Here is a 16,435-nt window from a genome sequence, read left to right as displayed (position 1 = left end):
TGCGTTAAACGTAAAAGGAGATTTGACAGTGTTCGTACAAAAATAAGATCCATTACAACTAAAAACACAAAGAAAATAGTAACCTTATAAGCTTACCTACATTATCCAATCGTAATCAAGGACCAACCAACCAAATTTTCTGTAAAATCATAACCAGAGAATGTGACTTGATTTTGTATGTAGTGACGATCGACAACAAGACATCACCAATTGAGGTTCCGTTGCTTTGTATTTGTGTGATGAGGATTGAATTAAGACTTAAGAGGGTTTTATTGGGTGGGGGTCGAGAAGAAGGACGTCACGGGGTTGCTAGAAGTACAATATAGATGTGTTTGTGTGTGTCTTTTTTTGTTTGAAGAAAATAAATGCTTTGTGGTATTTTTTGTTTTTTTATTAATAGGAATCAAACATACCACATATTTATAATAACTTACGTACAAGATTCAATCTGATAAGCTACACCCCTTAGTAATTTTAACTTCTTGGAATTTTTATCTTCAAAATAAATAGTTATGTCCTTAAAAAAGCTCTCCAATTAATCATGCATGCCCTAGCCCCTAGGTACATAGCTGAAACATGAGTACTTTTAATTAGTTAGTGGAAGGATCCCACGTATCATAGAAGATAGGATATGTCTTCTTATTGATAGGAAAATAGATATCTAGGGACAAAATATAGCTAGGTTGAAACAAAAAAAAGAATTACATGTGACCCAGTTTCAGTTTCAGTCACAATATTTGATTTGTTTAGCAATCTTTTTATTTCATATGCAGTGCTTACGGTTATGGATTCATCTCTCAAGCTGCGGGAAGTGATTTGGGTGGTGATTCTCTTGACAAGTGCTTCCTGGGCACATATATATGGTGTTTAATTACTTATATATTATTTTTGTCATGATGGTCAAGTTCCCTTCACGTGGCCAAAGTTAAAGTGTTAGGGTTCAATATATAATTTCGATTTTGAAAAAAGTATTTATTCTTATTATCATGATGAAGAAAATAATATCCACAAACAATAGAAAATATAATTTGGTTATTCTTAGAGGTAGAAGAATCAAACTTAAGTCGTCATTAGATAAAGTTTTATAAGATTGAGTTTCATCTGATTTTCGAATTTAAAAGTTTCTTTTAAAGATATTATTTTATCGTAAGACCTCATATAAACAAATAAAAACTTTCATCTAAATAAACTAATGAATTTAAACTTATAATATGGTAGTAGGTCGACTTAAATACTTTGATTATTAATACATTTTGCATTTTAATATTATAAATAGTTTTTAAAATTAAATAATTACTATAGTTATTTATCAGCTAATATTTCGAGGGCACTCCTTAATTTGCATTAATTAAAAATAAAGATTTGAGTCTAAATAACTATATGATCCCCTCAACATATTTATACAGGTTTAAATGTTTAATTTATATTTTAATACTTGAATATCTGACATTTTTTAATTTTAATTCATATAAAAAATATATTTATATAGTCTTCAAAATAAAATACTTTTAATCCTTCATAAGAAAATTAAAATCACACCGTTTTTATTAAATACAAAAATAAAAACTAAAAACTAAAAATATTCATATTTTTTTTGTCTTAAACATTTAAACCTTTTTACACATGCATATATTTCATTCTTATCATGTACTAGTAATTAGTGCTCGATCACTAACCTCAACCTTGGAACAAAAAGTACCGAATGATAAGCTCAAAATGTGATGATTAAACCTGGAGAAGAAACATCAACTTGTCGAATTGTGATTGGGAAGGACAACTTTCTGAGCAGCTAATGTGGTCCTGATACTTGGGGTGTCATTAATTGTTACTACAAGAGAAACCTAGAGAGCCCCACTTTATCACCTGTTTCCTTAACATCTTTCTCTATCTGCCTTCTGTACTCTCCAAAAGTAAACTTCCTGTACATTGGTGGCATGATGTGGCTCTCTATCAATGCATCTTTCGAAGGGTTATAGAAATATGCCACAGAGAACCTCTCCACCTTTTCAGCTGCCACAACCCGGTGCTTAGCACTTATGTAAATGTCATTGCTCAGTGCCTGCACAATTCATTTTTGTGCTCAATCACTCTTGCAATTCATAATATATATGACAAATCAATCTAGAATGAAATACATCTAATTATTTTTTTTATAAATATTAATTGTTAATTTTTTTAGAATGTTATTGAGAGAGATATAAATAGGACCAGATCCAAGGGGGGCACGCAGTGGCCTTGCTCCCCTCCTTTATGTATATTTTAGAAACTAAATTTATTGGACTAATTAATTTTGCTATTTTAGTTTGTTGAGGCAGTTTGGCATTAGATTACTTTTTTGACTCTAGCTAGTGGGTTTGATCATGTAGTAAACATCTTGTCATGGAGTTTTCTTTAATTTCTTAACACCCTCCCCCATCCCCCGACCCCTTCTTTATCATTTTTTCGTGCTTATATCATTGATGTAGGTTTGGCCCATTTTGGTCCATTAGGGTATGCTGGAAGAGTGCCATTGGCGAGTAAGCAATTTAAAGTGAGGCAAAGCCAGTGTTTGAAATTATTAAGAAAGAAGTTGTTTGCATACTAAATTTATCACATCACTCTCTATGTAGATGTGAATTTGTATACGTACAGGACCCACAGACATATATGAGTTATCTTGAGAAAAAAATATTATTTCATATGCAAGTTGAAATTATGGCATGGGGATGGAGTATATCACATCAGATTTTTACTTGCTACAATCCTCTGGAGGTCATTAATGATTTTTGTGCATTCTTTTCCTTCCACATATTTTTTTGCTTATAGAATGATCCGTGCATATGAGTTGACTAGAGTGACTTAAATTTTGCATCACTATATTTTTCAGTTCTATTATGTAGACATTAAATAATTAATGCTGTACGTATATGTATTATAAATATTTTTTCATCTTTCACTTTTTTTAATCTTTTTCGTGCCATATTAAAAATATTCTCTAAAATTAAACGAGACACTAAAAGTTATATCATTTTAGATATAAAAATATTTTTATTTACCTTTTCATTTCCCTTTATACTTGTTGAAAGAGTTTCATTTGTTCTCGCTCACTCTTTGTATATTAGGTGACGTGACATCTTACACTGATCCTATATGAAAACGTAAGTGGTACGAAACAAATTAAGACTCATTTGCAAATAATGAAATGCCTAGCTATTATATACTGTTTTATTTATATTTTGACACCGATAATTGTTATATCATTTAACTGGTTCCTAAATTCGTCCAATCCTTCTTCTATACTACTCTCCCAAAAAATATCCATAATATATGGTTAGATTCCCTAATACGTGTGCTGGACCTAAATTCAACCCTGAACTAATTAATGGCTTAAACTGGAAAGTGCTATGTGAAAGGTGATATAAGAAAAGTAAATGGAGGAATGTGGTTTTCGTATTATTATATACCTTACATGCCTTGTGAAATAATATCCCTTTTGAAAGTACTCTATACCCGTACCAATTAATTACATTACTATCTCTATCACACAACTTTTTTTTTTAATATCAGAATTAGGGTTTTGAAATATCTTTACAATTTTTTTATATCTTTAAGTGAGTTATGAGACTAATTTTCATTCTAATACTTAATCACATTTAAAACTCATTCTCACCAAATATTATTTTTGTGAGAATTGAACACAAATCTTTCCCCACAAGCAATTTGAAAGGCATAACAAAAATATAAGCTATGTTATTCTGCAAGAATAAAGTAAGAATGCTGAGATCATTACCTGGAGTAAATCACCAATATTAACAACCAGAGCTTGGGGGTTAGGTTTGACACCAAACCAATTTCCATCTTTCATTATTTGCAACCCCCCAATCTGGTCCTGGTTCACTATAGTGAGGAAACTAGAGTCAGTGTGAGGTAAGAGGCCAAACACCCTTGAATGGAATATTGGACATGGTGGATATCTGTTCAGGCGAAGAAAGCTAGTGTTTGCTGAACAATTCTCTCGGAAGTAGCTGAATTTGATGTTCAGTTTCTGAACTAGAATTTGCACTAAGCTTTCTGCCAGGGGGGAAACTACTGATGCAAAAGCTTCAATAGTTGATCTAGATTTGGCATAACAATTTATTAGAAAAATTATAATGAGAGAGTAAATTAATAACTTAAGAGAAATTGTACAAGCAATTTAATGTCCTCGATCCAACAAAGGTCGTAAAAATAATTCACCACTCCAAAATAAATTCAACGTGCAGATTATAGAAAAGGAGATGTAAAGAATACATACAGAAACTTTTGGTCACCTTCAATTAATTGTTGCCTTAAGTACATGCAATCACTTTATATGCAAAAGGCCGTAGCCAACATCATTTTCTTCATGCATAGAAAAAAATAAACTTCATAATATTTATTGTTTGTATCGTGCATATTGTTGGATATCAGAAGAAAGAAGATGAACCTTACATGTGTATAAATCAGTTAAATCATAATTTCACTTTTAATACCTATACATGTTTTGTTCAAAGGAAGAGTTGACTAAAGTTATTATTCCTTGGCATCATTTTTCTTTGAGTTAGAAATATCAGAAGAATTAAGTGTTAAAACTTTAAACCAAATCCTATATATTTAATTTAGCCTATATATTATTTACTGTTTATAAGTTTTGTAGCATGCTGTGATCCTACAAATTGAGAAATTATTACATGTTTCTGCAACATCATTTGTCTAAAGTCTTGACCAATCTTAACCGACATAAAATCAAAATTTTCAATTTATGAAAAAAATTTATAACACTTAATTATGTCTTACAAACAAATTAGTTAAGACTACGGTAGTTTTGAATCATGTAATGATTCTCTTAGAGACTACATGCAAGTGCTTTCCCACCTAGAATTTGAGAAGAGGAGATGATAACAATGCAGTGTCTACCTCAGGCTTTGGTGCTGGTCCATTCTAGCTATATCTGGAAGAAACATGTGGAAGGCTTCTGACCATGAAATTTGCCTCAAGTTTGTGGCAGATGGGTTGCCCCACCTGTAACTTCTGGCAGCTGGTAAGTTCAAGAAACTCTCTCTGGACTTTCTTGCAAAAGGGGTGCGGAACACTTCAACTTGCTCATGCCGCAAACTCTGCAGAAGCTCTTGTGAAACCCCATGATTCACAACCTGGAAAAAACCCCACGTTCTGGCGGCTTCACAGATTTCTCTCATGCAATCCTCCCTCTCGACGTGGCCGAGACTTAACTGGCCAAGATCAATCAGAGGAAGCTCACGCCACTCCGATTTGTCATTTCTAATTATGCCACTGCCACTGATGCCAACATCAACACTGTGCGAGCCTTGTAGAAGGAGGGGCTTGTAGAACTCTAAAAATGGAGGTTCATAATCCATTTGATATGGAGTGAGCTCTCCCAATACTTGGAATTGTACTTTCAAACTCGGAAGTTACACAAGTTTTTATATATATATATCCTGTTAGAAATCTATTATGTCTTCATTCTGATCGAGCTATATTTTTAAGGAAGAAGTTAAACGTACACCATGGGTGAAAAGAAAATATAGGGATAGACTGAAAAAATAAAATTAAAAGAGAGATAACTTGATAAATATTATAAATTATTAAAATTTATTATCAATATATTATAAATCAAGAACTCACGTGATAAAAAAATAACTAAAAAATCCCTTAAAATAAGGATAAAAATCACAAGTTATTTAGATCAACAAATAATTCCACTATTATCAATAAATTAAATGATTAAAAAAAAGTCTCCAAGTGCTTAAACAATGCATACAATTAATGATAAATCAAGTTGAATATAAAACTTATAAAAATATACAACAACATACCCCCCAAAAAAAATATAAGTGTTTTCCTCTTAAGACATCTTATTTGAATGACGATCCAAGTAATTAATTTCACACACATGAACCTTCTTTATTTGTTTTTCATCTTTTGGTTAACACATCAACACTTAATATTCTAAAGCTCGTAATAATAATCTTTAGGACTAAGAAGTTAAGAAATTATCATAGTTAAAACTCTTGATTAGAAGCAAAAAGAGAAGTAATGCACCTACCCATGACAAGGTTGAAATCAAATGACTACAAAGTGATGGCATAGGAGGATTTCATCTATCCCCATAGCTCTTCATAGGCTTTTGAAGGTAAATCAAGTTACTAAGAAAGAGAATGGACTTATCATAGGAGAGGTAGGAGTGAGCAGAACGCTAAACAACATGTTGCACATGAAATTTATTGGGTTTGTGAGAGATAGAGAAAGATACTTTGCGTGCTTAGCCTCTATGTCACTAGGAAGATTTTTGATCTTCATATATGGACCCACCACTAAGAAGACTTTCAACACAAATGATTTCATGTCACCCCCAATTCTATTGTACTCTTCCCATTCGGTTGGTCACATAGTCAAGAACTATTATCATACTTTAACCTAAAATCTTATGATATTGAGTTTGTGAGTTTTTTTCACTTATATATTGCTCAACTTCATCATTTCTATCTAATGTAAAACTTTACTTTCACACTTATACTTCAACAAAAACCAAAATTCCAATTAATCAAAAAGTAAAATATCCACTTTAAATATCATGGCATATGAAACAAAATACTTCTTGAAAACTATTTGTAAAGGCTAATCATGTGTAGTCAAATGACATATTAGACATTTGTACTTCTTAGCAAATTAAATTCCTATCTAATTATAAAACCTTTAATTTACTGTTCAATTTTATAGAATATTATTTGCTTTAATATTATTTTACTGTAAAATTTCTGTTAAAATAAAATAAAAAAGACTAAATTAGATGATTTTCTATTAAGTTAAGAACTAAAGTGAAAATTTTATAAAATGAAAGATTAAAATGAGAGATGTTTTGTAATTTCAAAAATTAAGATAAGTTTATTCTAAAGTGGAAAGCATATTACTAAATTTTTATGAATCATACTTTTTTTTCAATGAATCTATGTTGATTTTATAATTTTTAATGAATAATAATATATATGTTTGTCATTGATGTAATACCAGATAGTTTGTAATTTTTTAATGTATTTTATTTTATTTTAAAAAAAAAATTAAACATTTTTGTTTTATTTTTCTTTTACTCTTTTTTCTTACTAAAAAACGTGCATTACATGAATTCCAACGCTTGTATTATTAACATTGAAGAGAAAACAAACTGAATCTGGGGACCAATAAAAACTGAGATACATGCCCCTGGGGTACCTTTGCTCATCGGATGAGATACCATATTCCAATAACCCCATTGCTTGACCTCTTGACCTCAAATTCAATCGTGTTAATTTCTAGAAGGATTTATTATGTGATACGATGTTTAAGTAGAATCATATATATATACCAACAAGATCAATATATAGTAGAGAATAGTATAACGTGGAGTACAAGTTAGCAGAATATATACAAAATAAGTAGTGGAGGATGACACAATGACACCTATGCAGGCTGTGTTTGCTCAAGTATACATGTGTGAAAATGTTTCACACACACATATATAACTTTCAAATGTAACTTATGGTGTTAACTGTGCTTATTTTTATTTTTTATCAATAAATATTAGTTATTAATTATTTTTTACATTTAACTTTCTCTATTTGATAATAATTTTAATTTTTAAAATTTTTAAATTTTATTTTTTAAAATTTTTTATTTTAAACATTTTAAATTAAAAAACCATCATACAAAAAGTGAGCATTATTATTTTAAGGAGAGGGGTATATATTTTAAGAATTAAGAAGACTAAAAAATTTCTCCTGGTTAGGTCATTTTAGGTTGTTTTGCAGCGTCAGTACTCAGTTACTTTACTTAAATATAAGTATGAAAACTTTTTATCATCTATTTTAAGGTTGTTTTGCAGCGTCAGTACTCATTTTAGGTTGTTTTGCAGCGTCAGTACTCATTTTAGGTTGTCATCTATTTATTTTAAATACATTTATATCAAGCTTATTATCTTCTATGATATATACAAGTTGAGATGCATTATAAAAAAAAGTTGAGATGCAATTTCTTGATCTCGTATAAACTTGAACTTTTATTATTTAGCCACTTCAAAAAAAATTTACACAAGATTATTCTATGAGACAGATGTCTATATTTGGTAGCTAAGAGTACTTCAAAGTTCGAACAATTTTGTGTCAAAAGGAGGATATATATACATATACATGTAGGGAAAAGAAAACTTAATGCTAGCATATATACTGATCCCCACGTATGTAATTATAAATAGGTTGCGAGAAAAGAGCAATTAATTGAAATTTGGGTCAATAGTGTAATAAAGGATTGGGGTCAAACGAATTTCCTTGTTTTGAATTCCATCACAATCTCCTCTCATGTGATGTTTAATTCACCCTCATTTTTTTATCAATTATTTTTCCAAATTAATTAAACATTTTTTTCACGTCAAAAGGATTTAGTGATTATTAAAGAAAGAGTTTGTCAAAAAAATATCAAATCATATATTAAAGAGATCTAGTTGAATTAATTAAATAAAATATATAAATATTATAAATTCTTTAATACTATGTTAATTCCTACGTATAAGAAGAAAACAACCATATTACAAAAGCATGCTGAAAACTAGATCTCATTACCTAGTTACGTATACAGTATCATACTGAAAATATATCCCTCCAATTGCGCATATAAAAGGAACCCCCTCATTCTGACTCCATATTGTGACCGTGAAAACAGACAAGGTATAGCAAACTAAACATTGTTTAATAATTTCACGATATGATCAAGCAGTCCTAGTGCTAGTTAGATAAACTCTTAATTTCAAAATTAAATTTGTTTGTAATTAAAATTAATTCTTTCTACAATTAGTAGATTTCATTAGTGAGCATTGTGAATAAAACTCTAATTATTTTAATTACAACACATCTACATGTATTTTAAAAGAAAATATAACTTATCAGAGTCCGCCTAGCAACAAAAAAATTAAAGTAATTTACATAAGACATATTCTAAGTTTAAATCTCATTGTCATTATTATACACGCCAAGAAAAATGATAACAGTGTAATCTCACCCCAAAATGACAAAAGTTAAATGACGTTTTTTATTTCTTTTTGACATAAAACCAAATGGCGATTGTTAATTCCTATTTTGGTTCTTTGCAACCAAAATATTGGTAAAAGAGCAACCTTAATTAACTATGTGTCTTGTCCATGTTATGGTTTAAAGTTGAGAGGCATGAGTTGGTAGGGATCACCCACGTGATAATTAAATGCCAAAACGTGAAGCATATATATATAATCTTAATCTAGGATAGGTCCTTCACATTGGATGGCCATGGGATTGTTTCAGATCAATTTCTTGGTGACAAACAAAGACAAGACGAAAAAGACAGAAAATGAGCTAGACAGGAACTGCCACCCAAACTTCCTATGGTTTTTGTTTTTCAGTTCGGCAGTTCCCATCACTAAGTCATTTTCATTTTTTTAAATTTTGTTTTCTAGATAAATATTCTTTCAAACTTGAGACAGTGACTTGACTGCCAATGCCCCAATGAATGAAATTATATGTACGTACATTCAAGTTCTTTTTTCACTACAAGAAAATTGTGAAATAAAGTTGAATAAGTGGTGTCCACTACGTTATCGATATTACTTGTACCAGTCAAACCAATGCTGATTCAACTAATCCTTTTCAATCTTATTTTATTGATTTTTTTAATATTAAATTAGGTGGCCTTTTATTTTAAATATAAAATTGAAAAGAAAATATCTTCACTTAAAATGAAGTTAAATTATTTTTAATTCAATTTTAAAATATTTTTAACTTAATTATAGAAACAAATCATTAATTCAACTCTCATATATATATATATATATATATATATCTTTATCAAAAGATATGAAACAAATATTATTATTATTAGCACTATTATTATCATAATCATTTTTATTACTATCCACATTCACATCACTATTATAGTATGACTATTACCATAATCTCTTTTATCCTTATTGACTAAGGTTTTTATTATTAGAAGTTATCATCCTTGTACATTTTTCCTATCATGTATGTCTATCTCTACTTTTCCCATGATGTAAATCAAGAACTTGAATTAAGAATTAGAAGGGTACGGTTTAAATTTAAAAATTGACCTTGATAGGTTTATGATCTTAATTAAGTTATAATATGACATTTTTATAACTTAATTTTTTTTTTCCAAATAGTACTAGTTAAGTCAAAATTATTTTATTTTTCATTTGCCAAAAACTTTACATATTGTATTATATAGATTTTAATTTTAACTCACCAAATCAAAATTACTAAGGCTCCATTCTGGGTAATAGTGAGTTTTCAATTTTCAATTTAAAATACAGTTTGAAAACTTATAAATTAACTGTGAGCTGAATTTTTTTTTAACCTCTCTAGGAGGATCAAGTGCTTCGCGTCGGCGGTTTCCGGCCCAGCGGCGGCGACGGAGCAGTGGGGACGGAGGTGGCGGGAGAGGGGGACGCGCTTGGGGATAAGAGAGAGGCGCGTGAGGGAAAAGGAGGAAGAGAGGGAGAGGGTTCTGCCCATGGCTCCCCCATGGATGGGGTGTTTGGGAGGTTTAGGTTGAGATAACAGAGTGGGGTTTTTAGAACAAGCATTGTTGATACTTTTTGACTTTTTGAACAATTATTTTATCTATTTTTAACTATCAATAATTTTTGAAATTTTAAAACTGAAACTAAAATTAAAACTCAACATTCAAAATTGAAATTGAGTTTAATTTTTAATAATTTTAAAATTAGAAACAAAAAATCACCAAAAATGAGCCCTAATTGATTCCCCCAATCTCTTTCAATGATTTATTCTTAATTTTTAAAATCTTATTTTAATGTATTTTTTATGTAAAAAGGTAAAATCTTCTTCTTTTAGCAATGAACAAATATATTGTGCATTATTCTATGACATGCATTTTTTTCATTTTTTTTAACAATACTAAAAATATTTTTCCTATGTATATATTTTATTAGTTTATATTTTAAAATGATCTTAAATATAAAAGCATTCATGTAATATATTTGCCTATAAAAAATGTAATACATGAAAAATTTAATCAATATAATTATATGTTAAATTTAATTTAATTTATTTTTTATTCATCCGTGTTTTATTACAATTTTTCAAGAGTCATCCCCATAATGTTTCTTGTAAAGTATTTTTAGATCATAAAATCAACATTATCGTTGCTTTTCTTTTTTATGTGGAGGAGGGCACATTAGCTTTATATTGTCAGCCAAAAACTATTGCGATCGTCAACTTTTAATACTGTGCCCAATGCATGCGTTGGAAAATAAAATAAATATAATTAAACAATATTGTATGTAAGTAAAAGTAACTAGTTACATTTGTACAACGATTTGCGTGTAGTTAGAAATCGCCAAATGAACTATAATGATAACGAAATAATGTTATTTTCGCATTAATTAGTTATACTTGAGTAAAATATGAACCGTAAATAAAATTTTAAGAGTTAATCAATTCAATTGAAATTTAATAAATGTAAATTTTTTTGAACAAATGTAAATAGATGTAGTAAGTACTTCAAATATTAATTAATTGTTATATTATAAAAATAGAAATCAAATTTAGCATTACAATAAACAAATACAGTACGTACTTAAGATGTTACTTATAAATGAACTTGAAAAAAAAAATGTTTGCAAGCAATAAAATGATGGATAAATAGATAGGATCAAAAGAAACAAGAAAACACTTCATTCATTCATTGGTGGGCAAAATGCACAACAACCAAAGGACCAAAAATGGAAGTTAGCCTGCCCATGCAAGATGCTGCCATTCCAATCACTTCAAATGTTGTCCGCAACTTGAAAATTTCCGGCATCATATATTTTTTTTGAAAATTGCACACCATAATTTTACATATTTTGTTTATATATATTTATCGTCTTAGCTAGCTAGAAAAAACATTAAAAAATATAATTAATTTTACGTTTTTTTTTCTGTTTATATTATTTTATCATCTAACATGGAACAATATAATGAATTATATTGTTGTAACATTTAATGAGTAATCTTTTTCTTCATATATGAACATTTTATTAATTTCAAATTAATGATGCCTGATTACATAAAAAAGAAGTTAAATTAAGATGGCTTGCCTGTCGACCTAAGAAACATAAAGATGACTTGTATAAATAAATAAAAAAACAACTAAAATATATATTTTTTTCTTATAAAATTTCTCAAAAAGTGAATTTATTCTTATAATTTTTTTCGTTGGCCCGTATAAAATTATAATGTTTTTTTTTTTTTTTTTACCGGAGGAAGGTTAATTTTCTTTAATCTCACACAAACTTTCTTAATTTATATAACATAAAACTGCATATCCCTCTCGTTCACACAAGTTTTCCCCCCCCTAATTTCTAATATTGTTATATGTTATAGAGTAATGCAAAGGAAAAAAAAAAGATACTGTTATGTGAAAAATATTTAATAAGTAAATAAAATATTTATATTTTTTTATTGATTATTTCTACTATCACCCAATTCAGTCAACAATCTAACAATTAACTCTATACTAATTGTTAAAAAGAACTCTATGCTAATAACAGACGAGTGAAGAATAACGCTAATAATTATTTTGTAAAGATGGGCTTTGAGGAATTTATTTTCGTGTCTAAACCTATGTTGACTTAACAAATGGAAACAATAATAAACAAACAAAATGAAAGAAAATGCTTCTTCTGTATTTTTCTCTGTATAAAAGGAATTTTGGGAATTAATTTGTGTTGAACTTTCATAAATCTTACCCATTATTAAGCTATTTAGTTTTGTAATATTAATAATTAAAATAAATAAATAATTAAAACAAACAAATCTGGGTTAGTTATGATATACTTGTTACAAGAAGAGTTTAAGCCCGAAACTGCAAGGAGGTTGCTATTCTCATCCCATTGTTTGCTATTTTCAACTAGGCTCTGTTGGTTATTTCCCCCCGAAAATATCCCTCACAAAAATATGTTTATATTGTACAATACTACAACATACACATTGGAAATGCGTTTCCATTACATTAAGTGTGCAACTTCCATATATATAATGAAAATACATTTTCGTTTAATATATTGTATAACATAAATGTGTTTTCATTATTATGAAGAATGTACCCTTAACATAATGAAAACACATTTTTCTTGTGCAACATACATTAAGAAAACATATTTTAGTTATGTATCTGACATACATACACAACAAAATTGAACACATTTTAGCTGCGTATTTCAAATTTATAACATTGAAAATATGTTTCCATGATGTATTCTGAAAATAATAATAATTTTTTAAAATTCAGTTTTTTACGCACAACTTTAATGATTCATTGATGCACGTATTTGAATCAGTGCGACCTAGGTCCTTGATTTTCTATGTGTAATCTTGATCGTTACTCTTTTTGATGCACATGACAATACTTTTAATTAGTCACTAGCATGTGAATAGGACACATGTTTGAATCAATGCGATATGGACCCTTGATTTACTGGGTGCAAGCTCGACGACTTCTTTTTCTAATGCATAGAACAAAGCTTTTAATGATTCATTGATGCTTGAATAAGGCACACATTTGAATTAATGCAATTTGAACTCTTGATTTAGAAAGTGCAATCTCGATTGTTTCTTTTTCTAATGCACATGCATGACTAAACTTTTAATCACTCACTAACATGTGGACATTATTTGCACTAGTATAAGAGAGACATGCTCTAAGACATCATATTTCCTTCACATTCACATTTTTCTAAGAAGATGGTTTCACTTATTCCTTATTGTTGCATATTACGATGGTCATATGATAGTAACTTCTGAAGGGGGTCTTGTTTCAATGTCCTCAGGATCCAAAATTTTCTTAAGGCAAGTGAGGAGGACATGGCGATTGTTTTTCTTGGGAAAAAAAATCACGATGAGATCGAATGTAGCATAACATTACTTAATATTCATTATCAAAAAATAAGTTGTGTTCAATACGAGTCTCTAAAGCTTAAACACGACAAGAATGTTTTCCATCTTTGTTGAATTTTTTATTTTAGTCTTGTGCCGATTAAGTTATATGATATGTTTGAGAAATCCATTGAGAAGATCCTAGCTTGTATGCGTCAACAGAGATCCAATAAAGAGATCATCACGTGCTTGTGTGAAACTAATTCTAATGACTAGACAATTGTTAGTTTGAGTGACTCATGATGATGCACTTTATCTACTGTTTCTTATTTGTGTCGCATCTATGTAAAAGCGCTTTTATTTAATAGAATAATATTATGTTGCCTTTGTTTGTTTCTATTTGTATCGCGTGCGTTAATTGCAACAACGTAATAGTAATAATAATCACGCAATAAATCCAAAGCATATATAAAACCCCAAAATACATACAATAGGACCCATACATACAAAATAAAATACTAAATGTGAAACAATACAAAACATAAATAAAAAATGAGTTATGGACTCATACAAGGCCTCACATAATATCTTCTTCCCCCGACAAAATGAGTTATGGAGTCCCCCATGCAAGGCCCATGCTCGTCATAAACTTACATTTACAAGCACGAGGAAGCTGTTAAACATAATCGATGACTGGCTTGATGTTCGACCTAATAATATTTTAACAAAATCTTACTAAAATTTAATTTAATAAATAATAATGTAACTAATAAGAAGCAAAATAAAACAAAACAAAAGAGATACATTGTGTATAATGTATAACGAAATCATAAATAATTGAATATAAGAGTAAAAAAACAAAGGAGAAACTGACGGTGGGTGAGAGTGTGACGACGCAAGTGTGGTGGCGGAAGTGCGACGACGAGAGAGTTTGGGGGAGTGAGATGAGAGAGTAGAAATAAGGTAGGGGAGGGGAAAGGGTGGGGTGGCAAGAAGTAAACTTAAATGGGTGAGAGTGTCGGAGGTGAAAAAATGGGTTAGAATAGCATAGCCCAAATGCAATGGACTCAGGCTAAGGGAAGATATTGGGTAGGCATACTTTTTGCATGACTAATAATGGATGTAGAAGGAAATTAAGGACACGATTGATCCATCTATTGTCTATTTAATATGAAAGTAATACAATACTATTTTTTTGTTTTCTTTTACAAAGGACAAATATTTTCTATGAGGTAATTTTGTTAAATTCCAATAAGATTAATATATTATAAATTAAAATAACTAGCTTAAATGATAATATTCTTAAAACTTTTCTTTGGCCAGAGTTTTTTAAGATTTTTTTCTTAATTTATTTTTATCTCTTTTCATCTATCATTTTTAATATAATTTATTCTAAATTTAATATTAATATATTTTTTTAAAGAAATGTATCATAATTTTAAAAAAATTATATCACAATATAAATTATTTATCATAAATTTGAAATATAATTTATAAGTTCAAAAATATTTATTTACTATAAATTTTTATTATAATAAAATTATGTATTTTAAAATATTTTTTTATATATAATTTTAATTATATAAAATAAATGTTTAATTTATGCAATACATAGACTAATATATATAAAGTGAAAATAAGGAGTAACTTAAAATTACTCTTAGAGTAACTCAACTCTTCTCTTCATATATAAGGTAATTTACAATATCGTAATGTATCAGATTTTCCATTCAACTCATTTTATAAAACTAATTTCATGGATTAACAGTAGTCAGAAACTAAACAATTCTAACACATTTGTATTATTGCTTGCTTATGATATTGTTTTTGCATGCAAAACTTGTATGGATTCATCCTGTCCAAGATAAGGTCATTTGTATAAAAATAATGTTGAATGAACTCATTTCAGAGTGATTAAAAAAAAGGATCATATATATATATATATATATATATATATATATATATATATATATTAAAAAAATCACATTCACAATTGAAAAAAAGGAGAGAAAGAGAGTAAAATATAGTCTCTAAGAACAGATATCATTATGATGGTGGCTACGCTGTAGCCTGCACTGGCAGAAGCAGATTATAGTTTACTGAATACTGGTGCTTCACGGAGGAAAGCACTATTGTGAGTATAGCTGGTAAAGATGATTTTAATTTTTGTGTAGAGACCACATGCACTACAAAAAAAATGATATTTTCAACTGCTGGAATCCATCGATAATCCTGAGAATCTATGGTAATTCAAAATTTTCAAACAGACCAAAATTTATTGATAAAATAATCGTAAGAAATTTTAACCGATACATCTTTACTATCCCGTCGAAAATTTTTCATGAACAATTGTAATAACTCATAAATTTAATTGTTCTAGACCTCAACTCAAATTTGTAATAACTAATTAATTACTTGGTTTCATGCATAGTGTATTAGCACGTGGTGCATTTAGAATGCTATATAGGTTTAAAATTCAAACACTTCCTAAAGGCTCAATTAACAAATACAAACAATTT

The 16,435-nt window shown here is 29.0% G+C and overlaps 1 protein-coding gene across 3 annotated transcripts; it reads right to left on the bottom strand.

The window, feature by feature from the left end:
• Positions 1-1,558: 1,558 nt before the first annotated feature.
• On the bottom strand, positions 1,559-6,258 carry LOC114379498 (gibberellin 2-beta-dioxygenase 8-like). Of its 3 annotated transcripts, none has more exons than XM_028338181.1 (4): positions 6,065-6,258; positions 4,915-5,350; positions 3,770-4,094; positions 1,559-2,059 (listed from the first exon to the last, which is right to left on the bottom strand). In XM_028338181.1, exons 1-4 carry the CDS (start codon positions 6,066-6,068, stop codon positions 1,829-1,831), a joined length of 996 nt encoding a protein of 331 aa, XP_028193982.1. In that variant the 5' UTR covers positions 6,069-6,258; the 3' UTR covers positions 1,559-1,828. The 3 variants fall into 3 exon arrangements, with proteins under 3 accessions (XP_028193982.1, XP_028193981.1, XP_028193980.1); XM_028338180.1 differs by having other exon boundaries at positions 4,915-5,456; positions 6,065-6,257; XM_028338179.1 differs by lacking the exon at positions 6,065-6,258 and having other exon boundaries at positions 4,915-5,604.
• Between the last annotated feature and the right edge of the window lie 10,177 nt (positions 6,259-16,435).

This window comes from Glycine soja, chromosome 12 (assembly GCF_004193775.1).
Source record: "Glycine soja cultivar W05 chromosome 12, ASM419377v2, whole genome shotgun sequence".
NCBI classification, from domain to species: Eukaryota; Viridiplantae; Streptophyta; class Magnoliopsida; order Fabales; family Fabaceae; genus Glycine; species Glycine soja.
Note: the sequence above shows the minus strand (reverse complement) of the source record. Positions and strands in the feature narration are given on the sequence as shown.